This window comes from Arachis stenosperma, chromosome 9, assembly GCF_014773155.1.
Source record: "Arachis stenosperma cultivar V10309 chromosome 9, arast.V10309.gnm1.PFL2, whole genome shotgun sequence".
Taxonomy (NCBI): Eukaryota; Viridiplantae; Streptophyta; class Magnoliopsida; order Fabales; family Fabaceae; genus Arachis; species Arachis stenosperma.
Window position 1 is genome coordinate 150328223 of NC_080385.1, and position 19582 is coordinate 150347804.

Genomic DNA, 19582 nt, shown 5'->3' on the forward strand with positions numbered 1-19582 from the left:
AATGGCGCTTCTGGGCCGGGTTTCTGTGGCACCGTCGCAGCTGCATCTGAACAGTTGGGCTTCAATCCGCTGTTTCGAGATGGTTTGTGAATATCTCGAGCTGCCGGTGTCTGTGGATGTTTTCCTTTTCTTTTTCAACCTTACAAACCCTTCGAAGGAAGGAAAACATAAGAAGGGGTTCATGTCCTTTCGGTCTGCCCAAGGTCGGAGAATTTTTGGCTTGTTTGAGGACTCCTACCACGGGTTCAAAGATAAGTACTTCAAGGTGCGCCCCATCAAAGGTCGTCATCCTTTTTGGCTGTCGTTAGAGGGAGCACGCCTCATCCCGACATATTGGAGCTTTGGGGCGGGGTCCAATGCCTTTATTAAAGTATCCTACAAGGGTATGTCTGCCGTGGATAGGAAGATTGCCGATGTGTTATTGGCAGTCTTCGGGAGGAATCATGTGAATCCTCATCTCCTCATGGGTGATCCGGAAGTCGGTCGGAACTATATTTGTGAGAAGTTTTAACTTGCTTTGCTTTTAGTTTCTTGCTTTTTTCAATATTCCATTGCGACTAAACAATTTTCCTTTCCTATTTCAGTGGGGATGTCTGCCGAGGTGACGGGTCTCCCAGACTTGTTCCAGACCTTTTTGTGTGGAAGTGACGATGAAGCGGCCAATGAGAAGTCGACTGCTCCCCCAGAGGACAAGAATAAGGCCACTTCCGAGCAAGGGGCTGTGGCCGATGAGGTCGGGACCAAAGAGGTGCGCGTTTCCCCTTTCTACGAAGTGGTCGGCACTGGGGGCTCAACGTCCAACCCAGTGGCCAACGATGATGTGGAAGAGGTGCCCAGCCTCAAAAGGAGGAAAACATCCAGCAGTCCTGAGGGGGTTCCTACTGTGATGGAGAAAAATTTTGACGTCGGGAATTTCATAGACGCTCAGTTGATTCCCGGCACTGAAGAGCATTTCCACGAGTCATCTCTTGCCGGGCAAGCGAGGTGGATGTATCGTACCCTCCTGCGCGGCGCAGTGATAGCTCGGAAGGCCGAGTTTGAGCTGTCTGGGATGGAATCTCTCCGCAAGAGGTTGGAATCTGCCGAAAAGGCCAACAATGCTTTTAAACGTGAAGTTGAAACTCTTCGGGAGCAACTTACCCAAGCTAATGAGAAGCTCCAGGCTGCCAAAAATAAGGCCTCTGCTACTGAGAAAAAACTGGAGCAGTCTGATGCCACCGTTTCACGACTTGTCGAGCGGGAAATGGCTTTGGAAGGTCAAGTCGGTGTGGCTCAAGGGTGGGTGACCGCACTAGAGAAAGAACGCGACGAGGCTGTTCTGGCGAAGGAGGCTGTCGAGACTGAGCTCGCGGGGTGGAAAACAAAGTACAAGGAGGTCGTTAAGCAGGGGAAAGGTGCAATACTGGCGACTGAGGAAGCCCTTAAGGCTCAGGTCAAAATCGTTGCCCCTGACTTTGACACGTCGGCAATTGGTGTCTTCAAGATGATCAAAGATGGCAAGATTGTCGACATGCCTAGGAAATGATTTCTTATGTTTTGTGTAATTTCGTGAAACTTTTCGTAAGCTATTTTGTTTAACTTTCGTGAACAATTTTTTGGGTCGTTTGTCCGTCTTATTGTAGTTAACACTTTCCTGTTCGTCTGGTTGTGTCGCCGTTTATATTCACCGTTGTTATTCACACTAGTTTTACTGTATTGATGGTATTCTGGCTGAGCTAGGTCGTGGCTCTTTAGTGTAGCCGTTTGTTGTTGTGGTAGTTGACGGGCTCTCGGGGTGATCAGTCCCGGGGCCGCGTATTATCGTCGCGTTGTGCGGAGTTCATTTGCGCAATGGGTTGTCCAAGAAAAGTAAACAAACAAAACTTTTGACAAGTATATTTTAGTCGGTAATTGCACAAAAGGTCTATAAGCCATAGCGAAAAGTACAATTTCATGGATTGACTACTTAGCTCGTTTGGTCGGTAAATCGTCACGCGTGCTAGGAGTAGAACCTTCTCAAGTTGCTCGCGTTCCACGTTCTTGGGATCTCTTTGCCATTGAGCCTTTCCAACTTGAAAGCGCCTTTGCCAATCACCTCTTTAACTCTGTAGGAACCTTCCCAGTTTTTCGTCAGTTTGCCCTCTCCCGGGGTCGGTAAGCCGATGTTGTTGCGCCTTAAGACGAGGTCGTTTGGTTCAAACTCTCTTCTGAGTACTTTGGTGTTATAGCGCAGGGCCATTCTTTGATTCAGCGCTGTTTCCGTCAGGTGGGCCATCTCTCTGACTTCATCTATTAGGTCCTTCTCCACAGCTTCCCCCACTCCCTTCAAAAGTAGTCGTGGGCTCAGTTCCCCGATTTCCACAGGTATTACCGCGTCTAGCCCATATGTTAGTCGAAAGGGGGTTTCTCCGGTAGATGACTGTTCGGTTGTACGGTAGGACCAGAGGACCGAGGCGAGCTCGTCGGCCCAAGCACCTTTTTTATCACCCAGCCGCTTCTTAAGTCCTAACAGGATGATCTTGTTTGCGGACTCAACTTGTCCATTTGTTTGGGGGTGTTCTACCGAGGAGAACTTCTGTCTTATACCCAGGCCGGTGAGGAACTCCGTGAACTTCTTGTCGGTAAATTGTGTCCCGTTGTCCGAGATAACGATCTTTGGGATGCCGAACCGTGTTATCACTTGCCTCCACATGAACTTCCTGCAATTGGATGAGGATATGCTGGCCAACAGCTCGGCCTCTATCCATTTGGTGTAGTAGTCAATGGCGACTATGAGGTACTTGACTTGTCCAGGACCAATCGGGAAGGGCCCCAAGAGGTCGACTCCCCATTGTGAGAATGGCCGGGAAGACGTTAACAAGCTTAGCTCGGAGGCCGGTGCTTTGTGAAAATTGGCGTTCTCTTGACACTTTATGCACTTTCTAACGAATCCTTTAGAATCTGCCATCATTGATGGCCAATAGTATCCAGCTCGGATTAATTTTCTTGCTAGGGCTTTGCCCCCTATGTGATGGCCGCAACACCCTTCATGGACTTCCCTGAGGACGTAGTCCGTTTGGTCGGGGTGTAGGCATTTCAATAGGGGCTGGTTGAGCCCTTTCCTGAACAGCTGACCCTGGATGATCGCGTACTTGGCTGCTTCCCTTCTCAGTTTCTTAGCATCTTTTTCGTCGTCGGGGAGTTTGCCGTTTTCTAAGAAGCTGGTGATGGGGTCTAACCATGAGGGACTTAGCCTTGACAGGTGCAGAGTGACCGCCGGCTCCCTCATCATACCTTGGATGAGAGATCGGTTACCTTCTCCCGATTTTGTGCTAGCTAGTTTTGATAGGAGATCTGCCCGTGTGTTCCTTTCTCTTGGAATGTGGTGGACCGTGACCTCCTCAAACTTCTGGCTCAAATCCTTGACTTTCTCCAAGTAATTTTGTAATAGCGAGTCTCTGGCTTGGTGGTGCACGAAATTGTGATCATCAATGGCGCCATCAACATGGTACGCACAATTGCAATCTCAACTCTTTATCACAACTTCGCACAACTAACCAGCAAGTGTACTGGGTCGTCCAAGTAATAAACCTTACGCGAGTAAGGGTCGATCCCACAGAGATTGTTGGTATGAAGCAAGCTATGGTCACCTTGTAAATCTCATTCAGGCAGACTTCAATGGGTATAGATGATGAATAAAACATAAAGATAAAGATAGAGATACTTATGCAATTCATTGGTGAGAATTTCAGATAAGCGAATGGAGATGCTTTGTCCCTTCCGTCTCTCTGTTTCCTACTGTCTTCATCCAATCCTTCTTACTCCTTTCCATGGCAAGCTGTATGCAAGGGTTTCACCGTTGTCAGTGGCTACCTCCCATCCTCTCAGTGGAAATGTTCAACGCACCCTGTCACGGCACGGCTATCCAGCTGTCGGTTCTCGATTATGTCGGAATAGAATCCAGTGATTCTTTTGCGTCTGTCACTAACGCCCCACAATCGCGAGTTTGAAACTCGTCACAGTCATTCAATCATTGAATCCTACTCAGAATACCACAGACAAGGTTTAGACCTTCCGGATTCTCTTGAATGCCGCCATCAATTCTAGCTTATACCACGAAGATTCCGATTAAAGAACCCAAGAGATAAACATTAGAGCCTTGTTTGCTTGTAGAACGGAGGTGGTTGTCAGTCACGCGTTCATAAGTGAGAATGATGATGAGCGTCACATAATCATCACATTCATCAAGTTCTTGAGTGCGAATGAATATCTTGGAATAAGAACAAGCTGAATTGAATAGAAGAACAATAGTAATTGCATTAATACTCGAGGTACAGCAGAGCTCCACACCTTAATCTTTGGTGTGTAGAAACTCCACCGTTGAAAATACATAAGAACAAGGTCTAGGCATGGCCGTGAGGCCAGCCTCCCAATGATCTAAGAACTAGATGTCCGAAGATGAAAATACAATAGTAAAAGGTCCTACTTATAGGGAACTAGTAGCTTAAGAATTACAAAGATGAGTAAATGACATAAAAATCCACTTCCGGGCCCACTTGGTGTGTGCTTGGGCTGAGCATTGAAGCATTTTCGTGTAGAGACTTCTCTTGGAGTTAAACGCCAGCTTTTGTGCCAGTTTGGGCGTTTAACTCCCATTCTTGTGCCAGTTCCGGCGTTTAACGCTGGGATTTCTGAAGGTGACTTTGAACGCCGGTTTGGGCCATCAAATCTTGAGCAAAGTATGAACTATCATATATTGCTGGAAAGCTCAGGATGTCTACTTTCCAACGCCGTTGAGAGCGCGCCAATTGGGCTTTTGTAGCTCCAGAAAATTTACTTCGAGTGCAGAGAGGTCAGAATCCAACAGCATCTGCAGTCCTTTTTAGTCTTTGAATCAGATTTTTGCTCAGGTCCCTCAATTTCAGCCAGAAAATACCTGAAATCACAGAAAAACACACAAACTCATAGTAAAGTCCAGAAAAGTGAATTTTAACTAAAAACTAATAAAAATATACTAAAAACTAACTAAAATATACTAAAAACATACTAAAAACAGTGCCAAAAAGCGTACAAATTATCCGCTCATCACAACACCAAACTTAAATTGTTGCTTGTCCCCAAGCAACTGAAAATCAAACAAGATAAAAAGAAGAGAATATGCAATGAACTCCAAAAACATCTATGAAGATCAGTATTAATTAGATGAGCGGGGCTTTAGCTTTTTGCCTCTGAATAGTTTTGGCATCTCACTTTATCCTTTGAAATTCAAAATGATTGGCTTCTTTAGGAACTCAGAATCCAGATAGTGTTATTGATTCTCCTAGTTAAGTATGATGATTCTTGAACACAGCTACTTTATGAGTCTTGGCCGTGGCCCAAAGCACTCTGTCTTCCAGTATTACCACCGGATACATACATGCCACAGACACATAATTGGGTGAACCTTTTCAGATTGTGACTCAGCTTTGCTAGAGTCCCCAATTAGAGGTGTCCAGGGTTCTTAAGCACACTCTTTTTGCCTTCGATCACAACTTTATTTCTTTCTTTTTCTTTCTTTCCTCTTTCTCCCTTTTTTTTTCGTTTTTTTTTGTATTCACTGCTTTTTCTTGCTTCAAGAATCATTTTTATGATTTTTCAGATCCTCAGTAACATGTCTCCTTTTTCATCATTCTTTCAAGAGCCAACAACTTTAACATTCATGAACCACAAATTCAAAAGACATATGCATTGTTTAAGCATACATTCAGAAAACAAAATTATTGCCACCACATCAAAATAATTAATCTGTTATAAAATTCAAAATTCATGCAATTCTTCTCTTTTTCAATTAAGAACATTTCTCTTAAGAAAGGTGATGGATTCATAGGACATTCATAACTTTAAGGCATAGACACTAAGACACTAATGATCATAAGACACCAACATAGATAAACATAAAGCATAATTTTCGAAAAACAGAAAAATAAAGAACAAGGAGATTAAAGAACGGGTCCACCTTAATGATGGCGGCTTGTTCTTCCTCTTGAAGATCTTATGGAGTGCTTGAGCTCCTCAATGTTTCTTCCTTGCCTTTGTTGCTCCTCTCTCATGATTCTTTGATCTTCTCCAATTTCATGGAGGAGAATGGAATGTTCTTGATGCTCCACCCTTAATTGTCCCATGTTGGAACTCAATTCTTCTAGGGAGGTGTTGATTTGCTCCCAATAGTTTTGTGGAGAAAAGTGCATCCCTTGAGGTATCTCAGGGACTTCAAGATGAGAAATTTCCTCATGTCCATGAGTGGGATCTCTTGTTTGCTCCATCCTCTTCTTGGTGATGGGCTTGAGGTCATGCCTTCTCAGTTGAACTAGCTTCCCTCTTGAATCTCTCTTCCATTGAGCGCCCTCTTCACAAATGTCTATGAGGACTTGGTCCAACCTTTGATCAAAGCTGACCCTTTTTGAGTTTGAAAGGGACCTCAGGGATCACCTTCTTCATGGCCACAACTTTATAGAAGTGGTCTTGATGCACCCTTGAGATGAATTTCTCCATTTCCCATGACTCGGAGGTGGAAGCTTTTGCATTCCCTTTCCTCTTTCTAGAGGTTTCTCTGGCCTTGGATGCCATGAATGGTTATGGAAAAACAAAAAGCAATGCTTTTACCACACCAAACTTAAAAGGTTTGCTCGTCCTCGAGCAAAAGTAGAAAGAAGAGAGTAGAAGAAGAAGAAATAGAGGAGATGGAGATGGCTTTGTGGTTTGGCCAAAGGGGAAGAAGTAGTGTTTAGGTTGTGTGAAAATGAAGGAGTGAAGAAGAGAGAGGGTGGTGGGGTAGGTGGGGATCCTGTGGGGTCCACAGATCCTGAGGTGTCAAGAAAAATTCAACCCTGCACCAAGTGTTGTGCAAAAATGCACCCTTTGCCAATTCTGGCGTTAAACGCCGGGCTGGTGCCCATTTCTGGCGTTTAACGCCAGGTGCTTGCCCTTTTATGGCGTTTAACGCCAGTCTGGTGCCCCTTTCTGGCGTTAAACGCCCAGAATGGTGCCAGACTGGGCGTTAAACGCCCATTTGTTACCCTTACTGGCGTTTAAACGCCAGCAGGATCTTCCTCCAGGGTGTGCTGTTTTTCTTTCTGTTTTTCATTCTGTTTTTTGCTTTTTCAATTGATTTTGTGACTTCTCATGATCATCAACCTACAGAAAACATAAGATAACAAAGGAAAATAGATAGATATAATAAAATTGGGTTGCCTCCCAACAAGCGCTTCTTTAATGTCAATAGCTTGACAGAGGGCTCTCATGGAGCCTCACAGATACACAGAGCAATGTTGGAACCTCCCAACACCAAACTTAGAGTTTGAATGTGGGGGTTCAACACCAAACTTAGAGTTTGGTTGTGGCCTCCCAACACCAAACTTAGAGTTTGACTGTGGGGGCTCTGTTTGACTCTGTTTTGAGAGAAGCTCTTCATGCTTCCTCTCCTTGGTGACAGAGGGGTATCCTTGAGCCTTAAACACAAAGGATTCTTCATTCACTTGAATGATCAATTCTCCTCTGTCCACATCAATCACAGCCTTTGCTGTGGCTAGGAAGGGTCTGCCAAGGATGATGGATTCATCCATGCACTTCCCAGTCTCTAGGACTATGAAATCAGCAGGGATGTAATGGTTTTCAATATTTACCAGAACACCCTCTACAAGTCCATAAGCATGTTTTCTTGAATTGTTTGCCATCTCTAGTGAGATTCTTGCAGCTTGTACCTCAAAGATCCCTAGCTTCTCCATTACAGAGAGAGGCATGAGGTTTACACTTGACCCTAAGTCACATAGAGCCTTCTTGAAGGTCATGGTGCCTATGGTACAAGGTATTGAAAACTTCCCAAGATCTTGTCTCTTTTGAGGTAATCTCTGCCTAGACAAGTCATCTAGTTCTTTGGTGAGCAAAGGAGGTTCGTTCTCCCAAGTCTCATTACCAAATAACTTGTCATTTAGCCTCATGATTGCTCCAAGGTATTTAGCAACTTGCTCTTCAGTGACATACTCATCCTCTTCAGAGGAAGAATACTCATCAGAGCTCATGAATGGCATAAGTAAGTCTAATGGAATCTCTATGGTCTCATTTTGAACCTCAGATTCCCATGGTTCCTCCTTAGGGAACTCATTGGAGGCCAGTGGATGCCCATTGAGGTCTTCCTCAGTGGCGTTCACTGCCTCTTCATCCTCTCCAAGTTCGGCCATATTGATGGCCTTGCACTCTCCTTTTGGATTTTCTTCTGTATTGCTTCGGAGAGTACTAGGAGGGAGTTCAGTAATTTTCTTGCTCAGCTGTCCCACTTGTGCCTCCAAATTCCTAATGGAGGACCTTGTTTCAGTCATGAAACTTTGAGTGGTTTTGATTAGATCAGAGACCATAGTTGCTAAGTCAGAGTGGTTCTGCTTAGAATTCTCTGTCTGTTGCTGAGAAGATGATGGAAAAGGCTTGCCATTGCTAAACCTGTTTCTTCCACCATTATTATTGTTGAAACCTTGTTGAGGTCTCTGTTGATCCTTCCATGAGAAATTTGGATGATTTCTCCATGAAGAATTATAGGTGTTTCCATAGGGTTCTCCCATGTAATTCACCTCTTCCATTGAAGGGTTCTCAGGATCATAAGCTTCTTCTTCAGATGAAGCATCCTTAGTACTGCCTGGTGCATTTTGCATTCCAGACAGACTTTGAGAAATCAAATTGACTTGCTGAGTCAATATTTTATTCTGAGCCAATATGGCATTCAGAGTATCAATCTCAAGAACTCCTTTCTTCTGATTTGTCCCATTGTTCACAGGATTTCTTTCAGAAGTGTACATGAATTGGTTATTTGCAACCATTTTAATTAGTTCTTGAGCTTCTGTAGGCGTCTTCTTCAGATGAAGAGATCCTCCAGCAGAGCTATCCAAAGACATCTTGGACAGTTCAGACAGACCATCATAGAAAATACCTATGATGCTCCATTCAGAAAGCATGTCAGAAGGACATTTTTTGATCAATTGTTTGTATCTTTCCCAAGCTTCATAGAGGGATTCACCTTCTTTCTGTCTGAAGGTTTGGACTTCCACTCTAAGCTTACTCAATTTTTGAGGTGGAAAGAACTTTGCCAAGAAGGCATTGACTAGCTTTTCCCAAGAGTTCAGGCTTTCTTTAGGTTGTGAGTCCAACCATATCCTAGCTCTGCCTCTTACAGCAAAAGAGAATAGCATAAGTCTGTAGACCTCAGGGTCAACCCCATTAGTTTTGACAGTGTCACAGATTTGCAAGAATTCAGCTAAAAACTGATGAGGATCTTCCAATGGAAGTCCATGGAACTTGCAATTCTGTTGCATTAGAGAAACTAATTGAGGCTTAAGCTCAAAGTTGTTTGCTCCAATGGCAGGGATAGAGATGCTTCTCCCATATAAGTTGGGAGTGGGTGCAGTAAAGTCACCAAGCACCTTCCTTGCATTGTTGTTATTTTCGGCTGCCATAGGTTCTTCTTCCTTGAAGAATTCTGTTAGGTCCTCTACAGAGAATTGTGCCTTAGCTTCTCTTAGCTTTCGCTTCAAGGTCCTTTCAGGTTCAGGGTCAGCCTCAACAAGAATGCTTTTGTCTTTGCTCCTGCTCATATGAAAGAGAAGAGAACAAGAAAATGTGGAATCCTCTATGATACAGTATAGAGATTCCTTGAGGTGTCAGAGGAACAGAAAAGTAGAAGAAAGAGGTAGAAGAATTCGAACTTAGTGAGATAGAGTTCGAATTGTGCATTGAGGAGGAGTGGTACTCCATAAATAGAAGGATGTGAGAAGAGGGGAAGAAATTTTCGAAAATTAAGTAAAAGATTTTGAAAACATTTTGAAAAAAAATGATTGATAATTTTTGAAAACTAAGAGTGGGAAAGAAATCAAGTGATTTTTGAAAAAGATTTTGAAATCAGAAATAAAAAAAAAGATATGATTGAAAACTATTTTTAAAAAGATTTGATTTTAAAAATTAATGAATTGCCTAACAAGAAAAGATATGATTCAAACATTAAACCTTTCTCAACAGAAAAGGCAACATACTTGAAATGTTGAATCAAATCATTAATTGTTAGCAAGTATCTTTGAAAAAGGAAATAAATTGATTTTGAAAACATATGATTGAAAAGATATGATTTGAAAAAGATTTGATTTTGAAAAACCTTGAAAACTTGAAAAAAATTTGCATTGAAAACAGAATCTTCCCTCTTGTGCCATCCTGGCGTTAAACGCCCAGAATGGTATCCATTCTGACGTTTAACGCCCAAAATGCTACCCTTTTGGGCGTTAAACGCCCAGCCAGGCACCCTGGCTGGCGTTTAAACGCCAGTTTTCCTTCTTCACTGGGCGTTTCGAACGCCCAGCTTTTTCTGTATAATTCCTCTGCTGCATGTACTGAATCTTCAGTTCTCTGTATTATTGACTTGAAAATAGAACCAAGATCAAATAAACAATGCATGCAAGACACCAAACTTAAAATGAGACACTGGACTCAAATAAGAAACATAAAATATTTTTTTGGTTTTTATGATTTTGTAATTTTTTTTGGATTTTTCGAAAATTATATGAAAAAAAGAAAATAAAGGTTTCAAAATTCTTAATTAGAATTCCAGGAATCATTGCAATGCTAGTCTAAGACTCCGGTCCAGGAATTAGACATGGCTTCACAGCCAGCCAAGCTTTCAAAGAAAGCTCCGGTTCAAAACACTAGACATGGCCAATGGCCAGCCAAGCCTCAGCAGATCATTGCTCCAACAGCAAGATTGATAGAAATCAACAAGCTCTTGTGATGATAAGTTGAAACCTCGGTCCAATAAGATTAGACATGGCTTCACAGCCAGCCAGACTTCAACAGATCATCATAAAACTCTGGAATTCATTATTAAAGAAATTCTGAAAAAAAATAAAATACCTAATCTAAGCAACAAGATGAGCCGTCAGTTGTCCATACTCGAAACAATCCCCGGCAACGGCGCCAAAAACTTGGTGCACGAAATTGTGATCATCAATGGCGCCATCAACATGGTACGCACAATTGCAATCTCAACTCTTTATCACAACTTTGCACAACTAACCAGCAAGTGTACTGGGTCGTCCAAGTAATAAACCTTACGCGAGTAAGGGTCGATCCCACAGAGATTGTTGGTATGAAGCAAGCTATGGTCACCTTGTAAATCTCAGTCAGGCAGACTTCAATGGGTATAGATGATGAATAAAACATAAAGATAAAGATAGAGATACTTAAACTGATGAGGATCTTCCAATGGAAGTCCATGGAACTTGCAATTCTGTTGCATTAGAGAAACTAATTGAGGCTTAAGCTCAAAGTTGTTTGCTCCAATGGCAGGGATAGAGATGCTTCTCCCATAGAAGTCGGGAGTAGGTGCAGTAAAGTCACCCAGCACCTTCCTTGCATTGTTGGCATTGTTGTTGTTTTCGGCTGCCATGGGTTCTTCTTCTCTGAAGAATTCGGTCAGGTCCTTAACAGAGAGTTGTGCCTTAGCTTCTCTTAGTTTTCGCTTCAAGGTCCTTTCAGGTTCAGGGTCAGCTTCAACAAGAATGCCTTTGTCTCTGCTCCTGCTCATATGAAAGAGAAGAGAACAAGAAAATGTGGAATCCTCTATGTCACAGTATAGAGATTCCTTGAGGTGTCAGAGGAAAAGAAAAATAGAAGAAAGAAGAAGGAGAAGAATTCGAACTTTAATTAGATGGGGTTCGAATTGTGCATTAAGAAGGAGTCATACTCCATAAATAGAAGGATGTGAGTAGAGGGGAAGAGAATTTTCGAAAATTGATTAAAAAGATGTCGAAAACATTTTGAAAAATTGATTGATAATTTTCGAAAATTCAAAGTGGAAAAGAAATCAAGTGATTTTTGAAAAAGATTTTGAAATTAGAAATCAAAAAGATTTGATTGAAAACTATTTTGAAAAAGATGTAGTTAAGAAAATATGATTGGTTTTTTTTTTTTTTTTAAAAGATGTGATTGAGAAGATATGATTTGAAAAACATTTTAAAAAAAATTGATTTTAAAAATTAATGACTTGCCTAACAAGAAAAGATATGATTCAAACATTAAACCTTTCTCAACAGAAAAGGTAACAATCTTGAGATGTTCAATCAAATCATTAATTGTTAGTAAGTATCTTTGAAAAAGGAAAGAAATTGATTTTGAAAACATTTTATTGAAAAGATATGATTTGAAAAAGATTTGATTTTGAAAAACTTTGAAAACTTGAAAAAAAATTGATTTGAAAAACAAAATCTTCCCCCTAGTGCCATCCTGGCATTAAACGCCCAGAATGGTATCCATTCTGGCATTTAACGCCCAAAATGCTACCTTTTTGGGCGTTAAACGCCCAACCAGGTACCCTGGCTGGCGTTTAAACGCCAGTCTGTCCTTCTTCACTGGGCGTTTTGAACGCCCAGCTTTTTCTGTGTAATTCCTCTGCTGCATGTTCTGAATCTTCAGTTCCCTGTACTATTGACTTGAAAATAGAACCAAGATCAAATAAACAAAGCATGCAAGACACCAAACTTAAAATTAAACACTAGACTCAAACAAGAAACATAAAATCTTTTTGGTTTTTTTTTATTTTGTAATTTTTTTTTGTGCTTTTTTCGAAAATTATATGGAAATAGAAAATAAAGGTTTCAGAATTCTCAATTTGGATTCCAGGAATCATTGCAATGCTAGTCTAAAACTCCGGTCCAGGAATTAGACATGGCTTCACAGCCAGCCAAGCTTTCAAAGAAAGCTTCGGTCCAAAACACTAGACATGGCCAATGGCCAGCCAAGCCTTAGCAGATCATTGCTCCAATAGCAAGATTGATAGAGATCAACAAGCTATTGTGATGATTAGTTGAAACCTCGGTCCAATGAAATTAGACATGGCTTCTCAGCCAGCCAGGTTTCAACAGATCATCATGAAACACTAGAATTCATTCTTAAGAACTCTGAAGAAAAATACCTAATCTAAGCAACAAGATGAACCGTCAGTTGTCCATACACAAAAACAATCCCCGGCAACGGCGCCAAAAACTTGGTGCGCGAAATTGTGATCACTACAACTTCACACAACTAACCAGCAAGTGCACTGGGTCGTCCAAGTAATACCTTACGCGAGTAAGGGTCGATCCCACGGAGATTGTTGGTATGAAGCAAGCTATGGTCACCTTGTAAATCTTAGTCAGGCAGACTCAAATGGGTATGGTGATATACGAATAAAGCATAAAGATAAAGATAGAGATACTTATGTATATCATTGGTGAGAGCTTTAGATAAGCGTATGAAGATGCCTTCCCTTCCGTCTCTCTGCTTTCCTACTGTCTTCATCCAATCCTTCTTACTCCTTTCCATGGCAAGCTTATGCAAGGGTTTCACCGTTGTCAGTGGCTACCTCCCATCCTCTCAGTGAAAATGTTCCTATGCTCTGTCACAGCATATGGCTAATCAGCTGTCGGTTCTCGGTCAGGCCGGAATAAAATCCATCGATCCTTTTGCGTCTGTCACTAACGCCCCGCCTGCTAGGAGTTTGAAGCACGTCACAGTCATTCAATCATTGAATCCTACTCAGAATACCACAGACAAGGTTAGACCTTCCGGATTCTCTTGAATGCCGCCATCAGTTCTCGCCTATACCACGAAGATTCCGGTTAAAGAATCCAAGAGATAAACACTAGAGCCTCGTATGCTTGTAGAACAAGAGTGGTTGTCAGTCACTTTGTTCATGAGTGAGAATGATGATGAGTGTCACGGATCATCACATTCATCAAGTTGAAGAACAAGTGATATCTTGGACAAAGAACAAGCGGAATTGAATAGAAGAACAATAGTAATTGCATTAATACTCGAGGTACAGCAGAGCTCCACACCTTAATCTATGGTGTGTAGAAACTCCACCGTTGAAAATACATAAGAACAAGGTCTAGGCATGGCCGAATGGCCAGCCTCCCAAATGATCTAAGATAGCATGAAACTCAAAGATAGCTACCAAGATGAAAATACAATAGTAAAAGGTCCTATATATAGAGAACTAGTAGCCTAAGGTGTACATAGATGAGTAAATGACATAAAAATCCACTTCCGGGCCCACTTGGTGTGTGCTTGGGCTGAGCAATGAAGCATTTTCGTGTAGAGACTCTTCTTGGAGTTAAACGCCAGCTTTTATGCCAGTTTGGGCGTTTAACTCCCATTTAGGTGCCAGTTCCGGCGTTTAACGCTGGAATTTCTGTAGGTGACTTTTAACGCCGGTTTGGGCCATCAAATCTTGGGCAAAGTATGGACTATCATATATTGCTGAAAAGCCCAGGATGTCTACGTTCCAACGCCGTTGAGAGCGCGCCAATTGGGCTTCTGTAGCTCCAGAAAATCCACTTCGAGTGCAGGGAGGTCAGAATCCAACAGCATCTGCAGTCCTTTTCAGTCTCTGAATCAGATTTTTGCTCAGGTCCCTCAATTTCAGCCAGAAAATACCTGAAATCACAGAAAAACACACAAACTCATAGTAAAGTCCAGAAAAGTGAATTTTAACTAAAAACTAATAAAAATATACTAAAAACTCAACTCAAACTACCAAAAACATACTGAAAACAATGCCAAAAAGGGTACAAATTATCCGCTCATCACAACACCAAACTTAAATTGTTGCTTGTCCTCAAGCAACTGAAAGTCAAATAAGATAAAAAGAAGAGAATATACTATAGACTCCAAATTATCAATGAAACTTAGCTCCAAATTAGATGAGCGGGACTAGTAGCTTTTTGCCTCCAAACAGTTTTGGCATCTCACTTTATCCTTTGAAATTCAGAATGATTGGCTTCTTTAGGAACTCAGAATCCAGATAGTGTTATTGATTCTCCTAGTTAAGTATGATGATTCTTGAACACAGCTACTTTATGAGTCTTGGCCGTGGCCCAAAGCACTCTGTCTTCCAGTATTACCACCGGATACATACATGCCACAGACACATAATTGGGTGAACCTTTTCAGATTGTGACTCAGCTTTGCTAAAGTCCCCAATTAGAGGTGTCCAGGGTTCTTAAGCACACTCTTATTGCCTTGGATCACAACTTTATTTCTTTCTTTTTTGTTCTTTCTTTTCGTTTTTTTTTTCGCTTGCTTCTCTTTTTTTTTTGTATTCACTGCTTTTTCTTGCTTCAAGAATCATTTTATGATTTTTCAGATCCTCAGTAACATGTCTCCTTTTTCATCATTCTTTCAAGAGCCAACAATTTTAACATTCATGAACAACAAATTCAAAAGACATATGCACTGTTCAAGCATAGATTTAGAAAACAAAAAGTATTGTCACCACATCAAACTAATTAAGCTAGTTTTAAAGATGAATTTGAAATCCTGTACTTCTTGTTCTTTTGTGATTAAAAACAGTTTTCATTTAAGAAAGGTGATGGATTCATAGGACATTCATAACTTTAAGGCATAGACACTAAGACACTAATGATCACAAGACACAAACATGGACAAACATAAGCATAAATTTTCGAAAAACAGAAAAATAAAGAACAAGGAGATTAAAGAACGGGTCCACCTTAGTGATGGCGGCTTGTTCTTCCTCTTGAAGGTCTTATGGAGTGCTTGAGCTCCTCAATGTCTCTTCCTTGTCTTTGTTGTTCCTCTCTCATGATTCTTTGATCTTCTCTAATTTCATGGAGGAGGATGGAATGTTCTTGGTGCTCCACCCTTAGTTGTCCCATGTTGGAACTCAATTCTCCTAGGGAGGTGTTAATTTGCTCCCAATAGTCTTGTGGAGGAAAGTGCATCCCTTGAGGCATCTCAGGGATCTCATGATGAGAGGGGTCTCTTGTTTGCTCCATCCTTTTCTTGGTGATGGGCTTGTCCTCATCAATAAGGACGTCTCCCTCTATGTCAACTCCAACTGAATAACAGAGGTGACAAATGAGATGAGGAAAGGCTAGCCTTGCCAAGGTGGAAGACTTGTCCGCCACTTTATAGAGTTCTTGGGCTATAACCTCATGAACTTCCACTTCTTCTCCAATCATGATGCTATGAATCATGATGGCCCGGTCTAGAGTAACTTCGGACCGGTTGCTAGTGGGAATGATTGAGCGTTGGATAAACTCCAACCATCCTCTAGCCACGGGTTTGAGGTCATGCCTTCTCAATTGAACCGGCTTCCCTCTTGAATCTCTCTTCCATTGTGCGCCCTCTTCACATATGACTGTGAGGACTTGGTCCAACCTTTGATCAAAGTTGACCTTTCTAGTGTAAGGATGTTCATCTCCTTGCATCATGGGCAAGTTGAATGCTAACCTTACATTTTCTGGACTAAAATCCAAGTATTTCCCCCGAACCATAGTAAGATAATTCTTTGGATCCGGGTTCACACTTTGATCATGGTTCTTGGTGATCCATGCATTGGCATAGAACTCTTGAACCATCAAGATTCCGACTTGTTGAATGGGGTTGGTAAGCACTTCCCAACCTCTTCTTCGGATCTCATGGCGGATCTCCGGATATTCACCCTTTTTGAGTGAAAAGGGGACCTCGGGGATCACCTTCTTCAAGGCCACAACTTCATAGAAGTGGTCTTGATGCACCCTTGAGATGAATCTATCCATCTCCCATGACTCGGAGGTGGAAGCTTTTGCCTTCCCTTTCCTCTTTTTAGAGGTTTCTCCGGCCTTGGATGCCATAAATGGTTATGGAAAAACGAAAAAGCAACGCTTTTACCACACCAAACTTAAAAGGTTTGCTCGTCCTCGAGCAAAAGAAGAAAGAAGAGAGTAGAAGAAGAAGAAATGAGGAAGAAGGGAGTGGCTTATGTATTCGGCCAAGGAGGGGGAGAAGTGGTGTTTAGGTTGTGTGAAAATGAAGGGGTGAAGAAGGGTTTTTGGGGAAGAGGTATTGAGGTGATTGGTGAATGGGTGAAGAAAAGAGAGAGTGGTGGGGTTGGTGGGGATCCTGTGGGGTCCACAGATCATGTGGTGTCAAGGAAAAGTCATCCCTGCACCAAATGGCATTCAAAATCACGTTTTGAGCCATTTCTGGCGTTAAACGCCGGGCTGGTGCCCATTCCTGGCGTTTAACGCCAAGTTCTTGCCCTTTTCTGGCGTTTACACCAGTCTGGTGCCCCTTTCTGGCGTTAAACGCCCAGAATGGTGCCAGACTGGGCGTTAAACGCCCAACTGCTAACCTCACTGGCGTTTAAACGCCAGTGAATTCTTCCTCCAGGGTGTGCTATTTTTCTTCCTGTTTTTCATTTTGTTTTTGCTTTTTCAATGGATTTTGTGACTTCTTATGATCATCAACCTACAAAAAAACATAAAATAACAAAAGAAAATATATAAAATATAATCATTGGGTTGCCTCCCAACAAGCGCTTCTTTAATGTCAGTAGCTTGACAGAGGGCTCTCATGGAGCCTCACAGATACTCAGAGCAATGTTGGAACCTCCCAACACCAAACTTAGAGTTTGGTTGTGGCCTCCCAACACCAAACTTAGAGTTTGACTGTGGGGGCTCTGTTTGTCTCTGATTTGAGAGAAGCTCTTCATGCTTCTTCTCCATGATGACAGAGGGGTATCCTTGAGCCTTAAACACAAAGGATTCTTCATTTACTTGAATGATCAGTTCACCTCCATCAACATCAATCACAGCCTTTGCTGTGGCTAGGAAGGGTCTGCCAAGGATGATGGATTCATCCATGCACTTCCCAGTCTCTAGGACTATGAAATCAGTAGGGATGTAATGGTCTTCAACTTTTACCAAAACATTCTCTACAAGTCCATGAGCTTGTTTTCTTGAGTTGTCTGCCATCTCTAGTGAGATTCTTGCAGCTTGTACCTCAAAGATCCCTAGCTTCTCCATTACAGAGAGAGGCATGAGGTTCACACTTGACCCTAAGTCACACAGGGCCTTCTTGAAGGTCATGGTGCCTATGGTACAAGGTATGGAAAACTTCCCAGGATCTTGTCTCTTTTGAGGTAATTTCTGCCTAGACAAGTCATCCAGTTCTTTGGTGAGCAAAGGAGGTTCAGTCTCCCAAGTCTCATTTCCAAATAACTTGTCATTTTGTTTCATGATTGCTCCAAGGTATTTAGCAACTTGCTCTTTAGTGATATACTCATCCTCTTCAGAGGAGGAATACTCATCAGAGCTCATGAAAGGCAGAAGTAAGTCCAATGGAATCTCTATGGTCTCATTTTGAGCCTCAGATTCCCATGGTTCCTCATTGGGGAACGCATTGGAGGTCAGTGCACGCTCATTGAGGCCTTCCTCAGTGGCGTCCACTTCCTCTCTTCCCTCTCTAGATTCGGCCATAGTTATGGCTTTGCACTCTCCTTTTGGATTTTCTTCTGTATTGCTTGGAAGAGTACTTGGAGGGAGTTCAGTAATTTTCTTGCTCAGCTGTCCCACTTGTGCCTCCAAATTTCTAATGGAGGACCTTGTTTCAGTCATGAAACTTTGAGTGGTTTTGATTAGATCAGAGACCATGGTTGCTAAGTCAGAGGGGTTCTGCTTAGAGTTCTCTGTCTGTTGCTGAGAAGATGATGGAAAAGGCTTGCCATTGCTAAAGCTGTTTCTTCCACCATTATTGTTATTGAAACCTTGTTGAGGTCTCTCTTGATTCTTCCATGAGAAATTTGGGTGATTTCTCCATGAAGAATTATAGGTGTTTCCATAGGGTTCTCCTAGGTAATTCACCTCTTCCATTGAGGGATTCTCAGGATCATAAGCTTCTTCTTCAGATGAAGCATCCTTAGTACTGCTTGGTGCATTTTGCATTCCAGACAGACTTTAAGAAATCAAATTGACTTGTTGAGTCAATATCTTGTTCTGAGCCAAAATGGCATTCAGAGCATCAATCTCAAGAACTCCTTTCTTCTGACTTGTCCCATTGTTCACAGGATTTCTTTCAGAAGTGTACATGAATTGGTTATTTGCAACCATTTCAATGAGCTCTTGAGCCTCTGTAGGCGTCTTCTTCAGATGAAGAGATCCTCCAGCAGAGCTATCCAAAGACGTCTTGGATAGTTCAGAGAGACCATCATAGAAAATACTTATGATGCTCCATTCAGAAAGCATGTCTGAGGGACACTTTCTGATTAATTGTTTGTATCTTTCCCAAGCTTCATAGAGGGATTCACCATCCTTCTGTCTGAAGGTTTGGACTTCCACTCTAAGCTTACTCAATTTTTGAGGTGGAAAGAACTTTGCCAAGAAGGCATTGACTAGCTTTTCCCAAGAGTCCAGGCTTTCTTTAGGTTGAGAGTCCAACCATATTCTAGCTCTGTCTCTTACAGCAAAAGGGAACAGCATCAGTCTGTAGACCTCAGGGTCAACCCCATTAGTCTTGACTGTGTCACAGATTTGCAAGAATTCAGCTAAAAACTGATGAGGATCTTCCAATGGAAGTCCATGGAACTTGCAATTCTGTTGCATTAGAGAAACTAATTGAGGCTTAAGCTCAAAGTTGTTTGCTCCAATGGCAGGGATAGAGATGCTTCTCCCATAGAAGTCGGGAGTAGGTGCAGTAAAGTCACCCAGCACCTTCCTTGCATTGTTGGCATTGTTGTTGTTTTCGGCTGCCATGGGTTCTTCTTCTCTGAAGAATTCGGTCAGGTCCTTAACAG

General features: G+C 42.1%; 1 protein-coding gene and 2 non-coding genes across 3 annotated transcripts; 2 read left to right on the forward strand and 1 right to left on the reverse strand.

The window, feature by feature from the left end:
* Window positions 1-1978: 1978 nt before the first annotated feature.
* Window positions 1979-3247, reverse strand: LOC130950087 (uncharacterized). The gene is made up of 2 exons (XM_057878641.1): window positions 2760-3247; window positions 1979-2678 (listed from the first exon to the last, which is right to left on the reverse strand). The coding sequence occupies exons 1-2, from the start codon at window positions 3245-3247 to the stop codon at window positions 1979-1981; spliced, it is 1188 nt and encodes a 395-aa protein (XP_057734624.1).
* Window positions 3248-8933: 5686 nt separating this feature from the next.
* LOC130953603 (small nucleolar RNA R71) lies at window positions 8934-9041 on the forward strand. The gene has a single exon (XR_009075767.1). It is a non-coding gene; the product is annotated as a small nucleolar RNA R71 (small nucleolar RNA).
* A 9987-nt stretch (window positions 9042-19028) lies between these two features.
* Window positions 19029-19136, forward strand: LOC130952551 (small nucleolar RNA R71). Its single transcript, XR_009074731.1, has one exon. It is a non-coding gene; the product is annotated as a small nucleolar RNA R71 (small nucleolar RNA).
* The last annotated feature ends 446 nt before the right edge of the window (window positions 19137-19582 follow it).